Below are 15,166 nucleotides of genomic sequence, written 5' to 3'. Positions count from 1 at the left end.
CCTTTAGGTCTTCTTTTGAGTTTAGTCTAGGAAACGTCGGTGGGTCTATTTGCTAGGAATAAGTTGCCCACTCCATCGTAGGGTTTCAGTCTAGTCCTAGTGCAGGGACAGCTTTTCCCTCTCCTGCCCTAGTTCTGAGTTGCAGTTTCGCAACACAGTGCATCCATCTACTTCATTACAGGAAATATTCTGCCGGGGGATCCATCTGAATCACGTATTTCAGAGATTTACACAAAAACCCCTGGGTAAGCGCTCAGGGTAGAGCGCAGGATAAATGTGTGCCGAGCCTTACTGTGATCTTTGGGAGACAGAACGAACAAATCAACAGCAAGTGAAGAATTGGTTTCATTTATTTTTTACGCCGTTCCTCGTACAGTATAAATGATTAGAAGACTTTATTCTTCAGGTAAGTGCAATTACAGTGATACCAGATTTATATTGGGTTTTTTTATGTTTGGCAGCTGTCACACACTAAAAGACGCTTTTTATTGTAAAAACAAGTTTTTGCATCGCCATATTTTGTGAGCTATAATTTTTCCATATTTCGGCCGACAGCATCATGTGATGGCTTGTTTTTTGCAGGACAAGTTAACGCTTATATTGGCACCATGTTAGGGCAAATCACATCTTTTGATTGCTTTCTATTCCGTTTTTGGGAAGCAGAATGAACTAAAACCAGCAATTTAGGAATTGTTTTTTTTATGCCGTTCCGCGTATGGTAAAATTGATAAGGCAGCTTTATTCTTCGGGTCAGTACAATTACAGCAATACCACATTTATATCTTTTCTTATGTTTTGGCGCTTTTACACAATAAAAACTATTTTTTATAGAAAAAATAGTTATCTTGGCATCACTTTATTCTGTGAGCTGTAACTTTTTTATTTTTCCACTGACAGAGCTGTATGGTGGCTTGTTTTTTTTGCGGAACAAGATGACATATTGAGCGATATCATTTTATTTACATTCATCTTTTTGATCACGTTTTATTCCACTTTTTGTTCAGCGGTATGATGATGAAGCATATTTTTTTGCCTTGTTTTTCATTTTTTTTTAACAATGTTCACTGAAGGGGTTAACTAGTGGGACAATTTTATTGGTTGTGTCGTTCCAGAAGTGGCAATGCCAAATATGTGTACTTTTTAATTATTTTTTTTTACACAGATAAATGTATTTATTGGATTAATTTATTCTTTTTTTTGTTCTTTATTTTGTGATTTTTTAAAATATTTTTATAATTTTTATTAACTCTTTTATCTTGGCCCACGATGAGCCCACATCAACTTTCCCTGTCCTGATCGCTAATCTAATACTCTGCAATGCTTCAGCACTGCAGAGCATCAGATCAGCATCTGACAGGCAGGGAAGAGGCATCTCAGCTCCTGCTCTCTGAGCAGGTGTTGACAGGCCACCTTTCTGAAGAACCCTGAAGGACTCTGTGGCCATCTTGGGACCGGGTGTCACCATGGAGACCATCAGCACAACGCGATTGCATCGTGTTGTGCTGATGGAAGCACGGAGGGAGCCCACTCCCTCTGCGATGCCCCGCAATGTCACTGTCACTATTGACAGCAGCATCACAGGGGTTAAACGCCGCAATCGGTGCTAGCTCCGTTTATGGGCGTTGCTGCTGGTTGTCAGCTCTCACATAGAGCTGACACCCGCATTCGATCACGGTGGCGCTCAGCGTGAGCCCGCGTGATCACGGCGCTGTATATACAGTTGTGCTCAAAAGTTTACATACCCCGGCAGAATTTTTCCTTTCTTGGCCTTGTTTCAGAGAATATGAATGATAACACAAAACTTTTTCTCCACTCATGGTTATTGGTTGGGTGAACCCATTTATTGTCAAACTACTGTGTTTTCTCTTTTTAAATCTTAATGACAACCAAAAACATCCAAATAACCCTGATCAAAAGTTCACATACCCTGGTGATTTTGGCCTGATAACATGCACAGAATTTGACACATATGGGTTTGAATGGCTACTAAAGGTAGCATCCTCACCTGTGACCTGTTTGCTTGTAATCAGTGTGTGTGCATAAAAGCTGAGTGAGTTTCTGGGATCCAGACAGACTCTTGCAACTTTCATCCAACCACTGACGTTTCTTGATTGTGAGTCATGGGGAAAGCAAAAGAATTGTCAACGGATCTACGGGAAAAGGTAGTTGAACTGTATAACACAGGAAAGGGATACAAAAAAATATCAAAGGAATTGATAATGCCAGTCAGCAGCATTCAAACTGTGATTTACAAACGGAAAATCAGGGGCTCTGTAAAAACCAAACCACAGTCAGGTAAACCAACAACAATTTCGGCCACAACTGCCAGGAAAATTGTTCGGGATGCAAAGAAAAACCCACAAATAACATCAGCTGAAATTCAGGACTCTCTGAAAACTAGCAGTGTGGCTGTTTCAAAATGCACAATAAGGAGGCACTTGAAGAAAAATGGGCTGCATGGTCGAGTCACCAGAAGAAAGCCATTACTGTACAAATGCCACAAAATATCTCACCTACAATACCCAAAAGAGCACAGAGACAAGCCTCAAAACTTCTGGAACAAGGTAATTTGAAGTGATGAGACCAAAATAGAACTTTTTGGCCACAACTATAAACGTTACATTTGGAGAGAGGTCAACAAGGCCTATGATGAAAGGAACGCCATTCCTACAGAAAAGCACAGAGGTGGATTGCTGATGTTTTGGGGATGTGTGAACTACAAAGGCACAGGAAACTTGGTAAAAGTTGAAGGAAAGATGAATGCAGCAAATTTGCACTCATCAGTCCGGAAGCTGTGCATGGGACGTACTTGAACGTTCCAACATGACAACGATCCAAAACACAAGGCCAAGTCGACCTGTCATTGGCTACAGCAGAACAAAGTGAACGTTCTGGAGTGGCCATCTCAATCTCCTGACCTCAATATCATTGAGCCACTCTGGGGAGATCTCAAGCGTGCGGTTCATGCTAGACAACCCAGGAATTTACAGGAACTGGAGGCTTTTTTCCAAGAAGAATGGGCAGCTTTACCATCTGAGAAAATAAAGAACCTCATCCACTACCACAAAAGACTTCAAGATGTCATTGATGTTAGAGGGGTCAGTACAAGGTATTAAGAACTGGGGTATGTGAACTTTTGATCAGGGTCATTTGTATGTTTTTGGTTGTCATTAAGATTTTAGAGATTTATAGAGATCTCATGCCTACTGTGCTTCTTTATTACTCAGCGTAAACTGACCTGCGGTGCGTGTTTCAAATCTGCAACATGTCAATTTCTCTTGCGAGTATGCTGAATTTTATGTGCAGATTTTTCTCATAGACTTAAATTAGATGCGGAAAATCCACAGGTAAAAAATACATGCGTTTTTAGGAAACGTCAATGCCCTGAGATGAAAGCTGCAAGAGGTATTGGTAATGACAAATAACTGTGCTCTACTCTACACAGTAGGTGCCAGCAGTCAGATCTTGAAGGAGAGTAGAGATGTGTGTAATTACATTTTTAACAGGAGAAAGTCTGTTCTGACCATCTCTGGGGGCATGTTTTTTTTCCTCTGCATGATGTCTCCTGTTTCTGATTGGATAACAACATGCAGGAAAATAAGTAGATGTGCCCAGAAAAGAATATCTGCTTCCTTATCTTAGCGGAAATTAGAATATAAACTTTACAAGCAAGTATCTCAGCAACAAAGATGAGAAATAAAAAAATATGTTTTATTCAGGTCAGCAGTCACTATTCCATGATTTGGCTAGTTTAACATGTTAAACTTGTGAAAGTTCCTCTTTAGATTACCAAAAAAACAAGAAGTGATAACAGACAGAGCTACTGTCTTTTTAATATACCTTTTACGGTACATATCTAAAATCATTCGTTCTAGCTACTCGTGGCATAAGATAACATCTGATATTCCTGAAACAAGAATTTGATAGAAAGACTGTTGGATAACCACGGACCTTAAAAACTGTAGTTATAATTAGCAACCTCATCCATTGTAATCCAGACTTCATCATTTGCTAGCAGCATCTGTTGACAGATTTCATACCATACATATCAGCAGAATGGCAACAGTCTACAGTCTGCTGCCCACAATAGCTGCAAAGGCAGGCTTATGTCCCTCCGCTTCTGAGAGATTGTCTCATAGGACATACATGTCTGCTGCCTGCCAGGAAAGGCTGACCAGTGTGGCTGGTCGGAGTGATATATGGGAACTGCACGCAGAATCCATTGCAAACAAATACACATACATAGCTTTCGAAATCTATTCATTTCTATACATAGATACTGTCCTAATCCATACTGTCGATCTGACATTATATCTATGACAACCAGGATGTAGAAGAGATATAGTAGCCTAAAGGGACAGTTCAGCTACAATGTCAGCAGGATACTATCATGAGCACAATGTCTGTATTTAATGTTTATGAGATACTATAAAAGTATGCTTAAAGGGGCAGTAACAAAACTAGGAGAAGCACTGCCCCAGGCGCAGGTCATCTGGCTGCATGAGGCATCTCCTAGGTGGCAGCATTTTGCCGCTCCCTGGGGGTGGGGTTCGGCCATTTTCCAAATCAATTGTTAAACTGATAGCCGGCTCAGAGAACATATAAAATGCCGGCTTCCTGCATTCAGTTGTAATCGCATATTTCATGCGCAAGTACAATTGAAGATGTGGTTAGTTCCAGGGTCAACTTGACGTTCCTCAACGCGGTGAGGTCACCTGATTACGGTGCTGATTTCACTCCTGCACCCGGAGAAGCATGGAAGTGTCATGGAGGGCAAATAATGTGAGGTGACAGTATGTAGGGAGTGTAAAATGTGAATGGACACTGAATATAGAGTGGGCAATGTGGGAAGGGATGTTATAGAATGGGGGCAGCGATGGGAACAGTATGAATGCACAGTACAGGGGAAAAGTCTGAGAAAGGGGCACACAGTATAGAGACTGGGCAGTATGGGGACAGTGTATGCGGAACAGTATAGAAAGGGGACAGAATGGGGGTACGTGTAATGGCACATTATGGAAGCGACAGTATACAGAGGGGGGAATGTGAGAAGGAGGTGCAATATAAACACTAGAGGAACAAAATGTGGGGACACATTGTGAATAGGCACCCAGTATAGAAAGGGTGAGCCTTTGGGGGACATTTAAGATAGGGACAGTGTGGTGGTTATAGCTAATAACGGAGGACAGTGTGGTGGTTAAAGCAAATAAGGTCATACAGTGTGATGTTATAGCTAATAAGGGTGTACAATATGGCAGTTGTAACTAATAAAAACGGACAGTGTGGCAGTTAAAGTCAATAAGGGTGGACAGTATGGCAGTTATAGCTAATAAGGCCAGTCAGCGTGTCAGTTATAGCTAATGACTAGCCCAGGGGGATGGGGACGACTCGGTACCCGGGCCTTTGCCTGGCCTTGGGGATGTCGCGGTGGTCGGCTCCCGGGCCCGTACCCTGGGGTCAGCTTTTAAAAGGGGATTATTTGTTAACTCTATGAAAGTTCGTGACGCCACCTGTGGTTTCTGGTGAGAATCACCAGCGCTGCGGCAGTCTGGTGAACCTGGGACCTGTAGTTCTCCAGGGATTCCGGTTATGCCTTACTGGGTCGTAGAGATCCCGGTAAGCTCGGACCCGGTGTCCGGTGTATGGGTAAGCTCCTCTGCCCCCACTGCTACTCACTTTCCACTCGCCTTCGGCCACGCTCGGGTCCTCACTAGGCTACTCACACTAACGGCAGCTTGCCGCGCTTCACCGATCTTATGGCGCCGGCACACCTTAAGCTCTAACTGAGCTCCCTGAATCTAGCTAGCAGCAGCCTCGTGCTCCACTGCTGAACTATTAGCTGAGTTCTCTAAACTAGACTGAGCTCCACTGCAGACTGACCTGTTTCTGTGTCTCACTCTGCAGGAACTCTCTCGACAGACTAACTGCCTAGCTCCACCTTCCCTATTTATATTCCTAACGGGCTCCCTCTGGTGGTCTGAGGTGGAAGGTGAAGATGTGTGAATGTTTATGGGGGCCTCTTGTGGAGGATTCCATCAATACACCCTTCTAGGATCTGTGGTACCAAGCGCAGCTGGGCGCCACACTAATAAGTGCGGACAGTATGGCAGTGATAGCTAATAAGGGTGGACAGTATGGAAATTATAGCTAATAAGGGTGGACTGTGTGGCAATTATAGTTATTAGGGGTGACAGTATGGCAGTTATAGCTAACAAGGGTAGTCAGTGTGTCAGTTATAGCTAATAAGGGTGGAGAGTCTGGCAGTTATAGCTAATAAAGGCGGAGAGTGTGGCAGTTAGACATCAGAAAGGCAAACTGTGGCAGTTAAATTTTATAAGGGGGACAGTGTGGTGGTTACAGTTCATAAGGGGTGATGGTGTGCAGGCAATATCTTATAAGAGAGGGACAGTGTGGAGGTCATATTTTGTGCGAGGAGCATAGTGAGGTACAATCATTTATTCAGGGTACAATGTAGGTTCAGGAGCATTAAAATTACATTTATTTTTAAAAGCACTGTGTCAGGATGTGCTGCAGAAGATCAAAGAAGATGGACGTCTGTAAAGATGAGCTGTGGATGTGAAAAGTCAACATTGTGCCTGGATAAGATGGAGAAAAAAAGATAACGACTCCAATCAGAGAAGTTGTCACCTATAAGGTACCTGGATGTAAATGTTTATTTGTGATACTAACTACATCTCATCTGTGCTGTACTGTAGTTCCATTGTCCATAGTCTGATGATGGCTGTTAATAACAACTCCCAGTATCACCTTACAATTGTTAAAGACACAATGGAACTTGTAAGTTCATGCGGTGCAATTGTATATGGGGCTGACCTGACATTGTAATTGATTTCTGTACTAAGCTTGGTGATATATTCAAGTACTGATGGTTGTTCTTGTGAAGCATTCATGCACTGATGGTGGTTCTGGTGATGTATTTACATACTGATGGTAGCTCTGGTGACACATTTATGCACTGATGATGGTTCTGCTGATGTATTCCTTTACTGATGGTGGTTATGCTGATGTATTCATGTACTAATGATGGTTTGTTTCTGTATTTATGCACTGATAGTGGTTCTGATGGACTATCCCTGTTCTGTTATTGGTTTTGATCCTGTACACATGTAGCAATCTATAACTTGTCAGAAAACGTGATATATGGTTATGTTGATAAAGTATTGTGCTGTCTGACAAGTTAATGATTACTACATCTGTATTTATGTTCGGAGCATTAATTCTAAAATTAAGCACTGTAGCATACAAATGATAACATTGTGTAATGCAATCATTGTCAGGATTTGTGCAGCGCTATGCCCGTTGCCCCTGCATGGTGCCCCTTCTCCCTCCATGCAGGGATGCTGGCTTACTCACAGCCCCAGCCCATGGCCCCTGCCTCCTTCCTCCTCTGTGCACGCCGTACTGTGTCTCGGCAGCGTACATAGGGTGCTCGTGCTCCCCAGTTCTTAAAGGGGCAGTGTGCGCACATGGTTTATGCTCCCAGCCACAGCTGCATTTAGTTAAATGTGTGTTCACCTGCAAGGTGTCTCACAGCTAACAGCTGGTAGACATCTAGTATAAAAGGCATCCTCCCCAATTGGGAGGTGCTTGAGCAACCCCTATAGTTCTGTGTTAGGTAGTTGGTGTGTATGCAACTGTATGTTGCCAAGTCTCCCATCCCTAGCCTGTTATATTATCTCATGTCCTGTGTCCCGTTAGTCCTTGTTACCCGTGACCACTTTGGCGATGTCCGCATCCCGAAACCACGTCTGCGGTATCTGTACCCCGTGGCCGCATTGGCGGTACCTGTCCGCCACCCAGGGAGCTGAATACCCAGGCCAGAAGTCTGAACCTGTCCCTGTGGCCGTCCTGTAGGCATAACCTGAACCTGTCCCAGTGGCCGTCCTGTCGGCACAGTCTGAAAGTGTCCCAAGTGACCGTTCTGCCTCATTAAGAATCTGAAGTACGTCTCTGTCCTTTGGGGTCAGTAGCTACTGCCAGACGTCGCCCTGGAGTGGTACCTAGCAGCTACCTGCACAAGCCTGACCTCACTACTAGAGGCTCCAGTGAACACCAAGGGAGCTGCTTAGTTATGCCCCTCCAGGGTAAGTCCGGTGTGTGGCACAGTGGGTCCATAAACCTCGTGCGTCACCTAGAAGTGTAACAATTTGGCACGACTTACTGATTCCAGCAGCCATCACATGACCACTCATATGCAATTTTCATACTTATTGTCACATGCCAACTAGATTCTCTTCTTGCATCTCTCAATGAAGCAGGGGCTATAGTTTGTCACTGAACATTGAGAGAATAAGGAAGAGAAGCTAGTCACCTATGTATAGGAGGGGACACCAAACTGAATTTTAACCCCAGGTAGAGAAAAATAGAACTTCCAGGCTCTATTTGCCCTTCATTTGGCATTGGAACCGTCCTTTGGTAGTTTCAGCTCATGGTTAATTATGCACAGTGCAGTCTCTCTCAGCTGGCATCTTGTCAGCATATCTGTGCTCTTGAACGTGTGTACAATGAAGCTTATACTGTGAGAGATGTTGTCATGGAAAGAGGCAAAGCCACCTTCACGGGTTTGTATACAGGGAACAGAAAGGAGGATATATTGCAAAATAGGACTCTTAAAAGGGGTAGAGGGTATGTATGCGTTATACATACTCTGTGGCAGAAGCCATCTAGTGGGCGTGGCATCGCTCCATACACTTGTATTGAGCGAGGCCGCGTCCCGACTAGTGACGCGACTGTTCAGTGGGCATGGCTGACTAGAGGGCGCAGCCTCGCCCCATACAGTGCGTGCGCTGGGGGGATTCATAAGTTTGCAGCGAGACATATCGATTTAGATCAGACAACCACTTAAATACAAGGGGCTGAGATGAGAAATATACTGCAGGAGGGGCTCTGTATTCAAGGAACAGAAAGAAGGATATACTGCAGAACTGGGCTGTATATAGGGGGCTGAGAGGAGAGATATACTGCACACAGGGGGCTGAGAGGAGAGATATACTTTAGGAGGGGGCTCTATGTACAGAGGCTGAGATTAGTTGACCTGTGTTTTCTACCTGCTGCTGACAGATCAGTGATGTTATCTTCTCTCATATGCATTAATACAGCATGCTTTTCAGCTTCACAAAACAAATTTGTCAGCAGGAGCTAGAGCTAGCTGATGTAAAACCATACTGCAATGAAACTAATGTGGATGGCAGAAGACAACATCAGTCAGGCAGAGGACAATACAGGAGCAGACAGTGCACAGAAGCATAGGGTGAATTCTACACTTACATTAGCTTGATGATAGGTGGGGATAATCATGAGAGCACAGAAAAGGGGTGAGGGGTCTTAAGCACTAAGGAGAAGCAAGGCTGCTGGGAGATGTAGTTTTAACAGATAATAGTACTGCCCATTCAGCTATGTGAAGCTGGATGCACAGAGGCAGATGGAGGTGTAAAACACACAAAGGTACAAAAAAGAAACGTCATATTGGGGTTAGTCTGTATATTAAAAATAAGTGAGCATTTACTGTGCTTTGTGAAATAAATAATGCGATTATGGGAATAATGCTTTAAAGTGCACCTGTCAGCAGGATTGTGCTTGTTAAACCACATACACTATGAGGTGGGCACCATTACACTGAGTAAAATGATACCTTTGTTGATGAAATCCGTCCAGTGGTTCTTTTATAATCTTTATTTTCAGTTCTGCCAAAATGATATGCTCGTGCTTTGGGGCAGCCTTTGGGGAGGGGCTGCAACTGGTGCTCTCATTATGTATGTCTATCTCTGGCCTCTGACAGGTCACTGTGCTTTCAGTGACCTGCCTACTAGTTTAAATACTGCCTTTGCAATTTCTGTGCTAAAGTGAAATTTACATCCTCCAAAATGGCTGCCGCCTGCGCTCGCGCAGTAGCATCTTTCGGTTGCCAAGAGATGCTATTGCGCACGTGTGGGCGCCATTTTGCTTTTGGAAAAAAAAATTTGGGTGCAGCAATATGGCGCCGCGCATGCACAGTAGCATCTCTCAGCAACCGAGAAATGCTACTGAGCAAGCGCGGCCAGCAGGGGGCCATATTGCTGCAGGCAAATTTCTTTTTCCTCTAGCAAAATGGCGTATGCGCAGTCGCATTGGCAACCGAGAGATGCTACTGCGCATGCGCTAGCGGGGGGAGCCATTTTGCTGCATGTAAATTTTATGTTTGCCACAGAAATTACACAGGCAGTATTTAAAATAGTAGGCAGGTCACTGAAAGCACCGTCACCGTGACAGTGACCTGTCAGAGGAGGCCAGAGATAGGAATACAAAATGAGAGCACCAGTTACAGACCCTCCCCAAAGTCCCGCCCCAAAGCACGAGAATCTCATTATGGCAGAACTGAAAATAAAGATTATAAAAGAACCACTGGACGGATTTCATCAACCAAGGTATCATTTTACTCAGTGTAATGGCGCCCACCTGATAGTGTATGTGGTTTACTAAGCACAATCCTGCTGACAGGTGCGATTTAAACTGTGGGTCTTTTAGGTAAATAATACAAATTAATGTATCTTTGGTCCGTTTTTTATTTCAATTGACATTATTTTTTTACAGTTTAGTTTGAAAGACTTGGAGACCACTGGTTTTAGAGGATGTGATCAGAAAAAAATGAGACCCTTCCCACCTTCGGCAAGTTGCATTAACAACTTGAAAAATATAGTGAGGCTAATGAAGAAAGGAAGAACGGTATACAGGGTAATATTGTATAGTACCAACAATATTGCAGAATTTTCTCACAACTATGATTTGAGCAACAGGTCCTGTGTGTTAGTGTATGTTGAGCCTACCAAGCAGTATAATAGCGCTATGGGTGCTCCACAACACAACCTGGGATGACGTACTCTGTCTTCAAAGACATTATTTAAGCCAGATTGGGCAGAATTATGGCGCAGCCAGTACTCAAAGTACATCGACAATCTTCTAGCGCACTTCCAAGCTAATTTGCTCGTGGCTTAGAAGTTTGATTTTTTTCAGCGCTTGCACATCCAATTACAATAAGGTTAAGCTCCACTGACGAGTTTTTGACATTGCGGATTTTCACTGCGCAAAAAAAAGGCAGTGTCTTATAGTGCCAGCAAAATGTAATGGATTTATAGAGATCTCGTGCCCACTGTATTTTTCGTATGTGATGTAAACTGACCTGCGGTGTGTGTTTCAAATCCGCAACCTGTCAATTTATCTTCCTAGTACACTGGGTTTTATGTGCAGATTTTCTCAATAGAATTGTATTAGATGCAGAAAATCTACAAGTATAAAGGAAAACGCTGCAAACACATATGTATTCCACACATGACTATATCAATAAAGTTTTGTAAAAACCAAATACCAGGAAGTATCAAAAACAAAGCAGCTTTATTTAAAGCATGACATACCAAAAAGAGACAAAACCGCAGCGTCAAAAACAAGATAAAAAGACATGTAAAAAATGCAATGAAAAAACTTAATTGATCTAATAGGTGCAGAAAAGGTTCTATTGCACAGGCGCCGGGGAGTCACTGACTTCCCGGCGCCGGCACAATTGGGCCCTGACGCGCAGTGGGCAGAGAGTCAGGCCGGGATGAAGCAAAGCGCGGGAAGTGAGGTAGACCAGTGCACATTACAGGGCCCTGTGACGTGCAGGGGAGGGGGGCAGTATGCTAACTAAACACATAGGCAGGGATTTCGGGGATTACTAAGAAGAAAGGCGGGGATTTCTTGGCGACCGGGGGATGCCAAGCCTGTGCAAAACCGTGTTGATAAAAACACATTTCTCTGCAATCAAACCTCTACTATGGGCCATACAGGTAAGTATAGATTTACTTTTCTATATCCTGTATGGCCATAGTAGAGGTCTGATATCTCCCAGGGGGTGACAGATTCCCTTTAATATGTACTTATATAATAGTTTAAATAATTCATAGTTGTTAAAGGATAACAAAAATATGAAAAATCAATCAAAAATGTTATGAAAGATTGACCAATGTGATCAAGCTGTTGTGTTTACCACCAATATGGAGAAAGAGGGGGACATCAATAATAAGTGTAAAGTATAGGTGATAACGCACTGATTGATCGGGGGTCCAAACACCTGGACCACAGAACGGGGAATTTTTATCCTTGTTATTAAATGGGATGGCATATTGCCCGCCCAACCGCTGCAATAGTCATTCTCTCTAAGGCTCGGCAGCTCCATAGGGACCGAATAGAGTGCAGGTGGAGCATGTGCACTGTCGCTCCATTTTAACAGGGTCCCAATTGTCAGACTCCCACCAGTCAAGAAGTTATCACCTATTCTGCGAACATGTAACATGTTCACACTGGACAACCCCTTTACTAATGAGAATACAATATGTATCACTTACTTTAGACAAGAGGTGCACAACCTGCGACCCGGGGTCCAAATGTGACCCGCGATAGCATTCTGTGTGACCCCCAGCCATCTCTGGCTCCTCTGGGATCAGTAACTCTCATAAACTATGGGGATAGTTGCACTTATTGTATGGTCATCTTAACCCGTCATTTCTGCTTGCTTAAAAGGGGAACTGAGGAACCTCTTTGCCTACAGTAGTGGAAGTTCCAGATATGGATCCCCAACTTAATAGATTATGGCACCTATAGTAATGACGATATATACCTTGTATCAGAATATCACTTTAAAATTTTATGTGGCCCAAGCATAAAATTTGGCACTTGGACCTTAAAAGGTTGTGGGCTTCTACTTCAGGACTCATTCAGACGTCCGATATTCTCATAGCACTCGTACCTGTGATAGTCTATGGGACAATTCACATGTCCGTGATTTTTCATGTACTGAGGGTCGACGAAAAATCATGGACTCGTGTCCGATTTTGATCTAAGGGTCAGATCAAATTGGCAATGCAAGTATATTGGGTCTGGGAAACAAGACTGTACTCAGATGTCATCTGTGTGCTGTCTGACTTTCACAGACTGTCAGAAAGGAGAAGATGTAGAAACTTTTTTTTCCTCCATGTACGAGAAAAAACTGATTACATTCGGACCACACTCTGATCAATATAATTAGTCCGTTTTTCTCGTGAGTAAAACGGAGGTCTGAATGAGGCCTTAGACTAAAGATCAGCACAAAAGAGAAGAGATTTTAGTCACTAGGATATTGTTAAAAGCAACATATAAGAGATCTGCCCTCTTAGACGTACCTTTCGCTGCTGCTTTTCCCATGCTGGGTCTAAGAGCATGTCTCGGTCCCATTCATCTTCTTGGTTCATGTACTCATTCTCTTCATAGGTATAATTGTACATGTCGTTGGTTATCACTTGGGTCATGCTCCTGGTAAATGTATTTTAAGAATGAGTTCTTCTTTCGGGTGGCAGCTTGGTTGATGGAGCTGTGATGCTGCTGGAGTATAGATGACCTTAGCTTAGCTTCACGTGGAGCTCAGCCTCATCAGCCTCAGTCCTGGACACTCCTGTGCCGGCTATCCCAGTGAAGCTCTGGCTAGGCAGCTGTCTATTATCCCCCGAGATCACGTGCCCGGCCTTAATAATGCCAGATATGAAAGCACTCCTACTGCAGGCTATTTTGGATCCTGCATTTATCACTCATATCTGAAAACAATTCACCGCTTGCACAATGGAAGTGTTCCAGGGTCACGATAATCACTCGGGGGCTCATGTGTGCCAACTGTAATAACTTAACCCCATCTTACAGTACCATATCAGATCACCTTAATCCTTATTATTTATAGAAACGCTACGCTCAGAGGCTTTGCAGACACTTCACAAAGTTTATTATGGAATTGCACACATACAAATAGCAATTACCTTGTTTTAAGTCATTTAATGATTACATGCACGGACAAGGAAGAAAAGAATACAATAGATATCAATTCCAGGATGCTCACCTCTTATCTCGTGACACAAATAAGAACAATAAAGTAGTTCTCAAAAATTGAAAGAAAAACATGCCTCCATCCAGAAACAGCGCCACTCTGGACCATGGGCTGTGTCTGGCATTGCAGCTCAGCCACATTCAAAACAGAGTCTCTATTTTTTTAAAAAAACATTGCCAATTTTCTGTATTATAATATCACTAGAAAAAGATAGATAAACAAGGGTGCTCCCTGGAATAGTATCACTAATAGAGAGATGTCTCCAGATAAATGTAATGGCTAAGCGCTCACCTGGTGAGCTATGTGATAAGGCATAGAAATAAACAGACTGCGGCCGTCTGCTTTCCGGATCCGGGACCGTACTGGATATGGTAGACAGTACTACAAAATAGATTGTTTTCGGCACAAGTCTTTTTTACTCCTAATAGTTGTAAAATTACTAGCTTTATTATTAAAGGTAATCCGTCAGCAGGGTTTTCCTATGTAATGTGAGAGCAGAATAATAAAGTGAAAGAGAGTCTGATTCCAGCAATGTGTCACTTACTGGGCTGCTTGGTGCAGTTTTGATAGAATCCCTGTTTTATCTGTTGTAGATGTAGCAGAGCTCTGAATGCTGGGCTGTGTATAGCCCCGCTCACACCCCTGATTGGCAGCTTCCTGTGTACAATGTCAGCAAGCTGCTAATCAGTGATAGTGGTGGGGTTACATAGAATGGACTGCTGTGCAGGTGAGACCTAAGGTACCGCCACACTTAGCGACGCTACAGCGACCCCGACAACGATACGACCTCGCAGGGATCGTTGCTGCGTCGCTATGTGGTCGCTGGTGAGATGTCAAACAGTCAGATCTTCCCAACGACGCAGCAACGACCTGTATAACGATGCAATGCAAATGCACGCCTATGTGTCTCAGTTCTGAGTCGCCAACGAGGTCATTGGTAAGGTGTCAAACACAGCGATGCATGCTACCCAGCGGGGCCTCAACGATCAAAAAATGGTCCAGGCCATTTCGACACGACCAGCGATCTCACAGCAGGGGCCTGGTCACTGCTACGTGTCAAACGTAGCGAGATCGCTACTGAGGTCGCTGTTGCGTCATAAAACTTGTGACTCAGCAGCGATCTCGCTAGCGATCTCGCTTAGTGTGACGGGGGCTCTAGTCAGGCAGTGAAAATCTCGTGTTGATAAAACGCTGATTGTATTGAAACTACAATACAATACACAGCCTAATAAGTAACACAGCCTTGGAATCAGGCTCACTTGCCCTATATTATGCTGCTGCCAG

General features: G+C 43.6%; 1 protein-coding gene across 1 annotated transcript in view; it reads right to left on the bottom strand.

Annotated features, from left to right (window-relative positions):
• The window catches only part of ACTN2 (actinin alpha 2), a 110,946-nt gene extending 97,357 nt beyond the window's left edge, over window positions 1-13,589 (bottom strand). The window contains exon 1 of the mRNA XM_073672542.1: window positions 13,191-13,589. Within this exon, the coding sequence (XP_073528643.1) occupies window positions 13,191-13,316 (126 nt within the window). The 5' untranslated portion in view covers window positions 13,317-13,589. The remainder of the gene's footprint in view (window positions 1-13,190) is intronic.
• Between the last annotated feature and the right edge of the window lie 1,577 nt (window positions 13,590-15,166).

The sequence above is a fragment of the Phyllobates terribilis genome, unplaced genomic scaffold (assembly GCF_046119375.1).
Source record: "Phyllobates terribilis strain yellow unplaced genomic scaffold, ASM4611937v1 Scaffold_3__8_contigs__length_932513732, whole genome shotgun sequence".
NCBI lineage: Eukaryota > Metazoa > Chordata > Amphibia > Anura > Dendrobatidae > Phyllobates > Phyllobates terribilis.
This window is presented reverse-complemented; position numbering and strand designations above follow the sequence as displayed.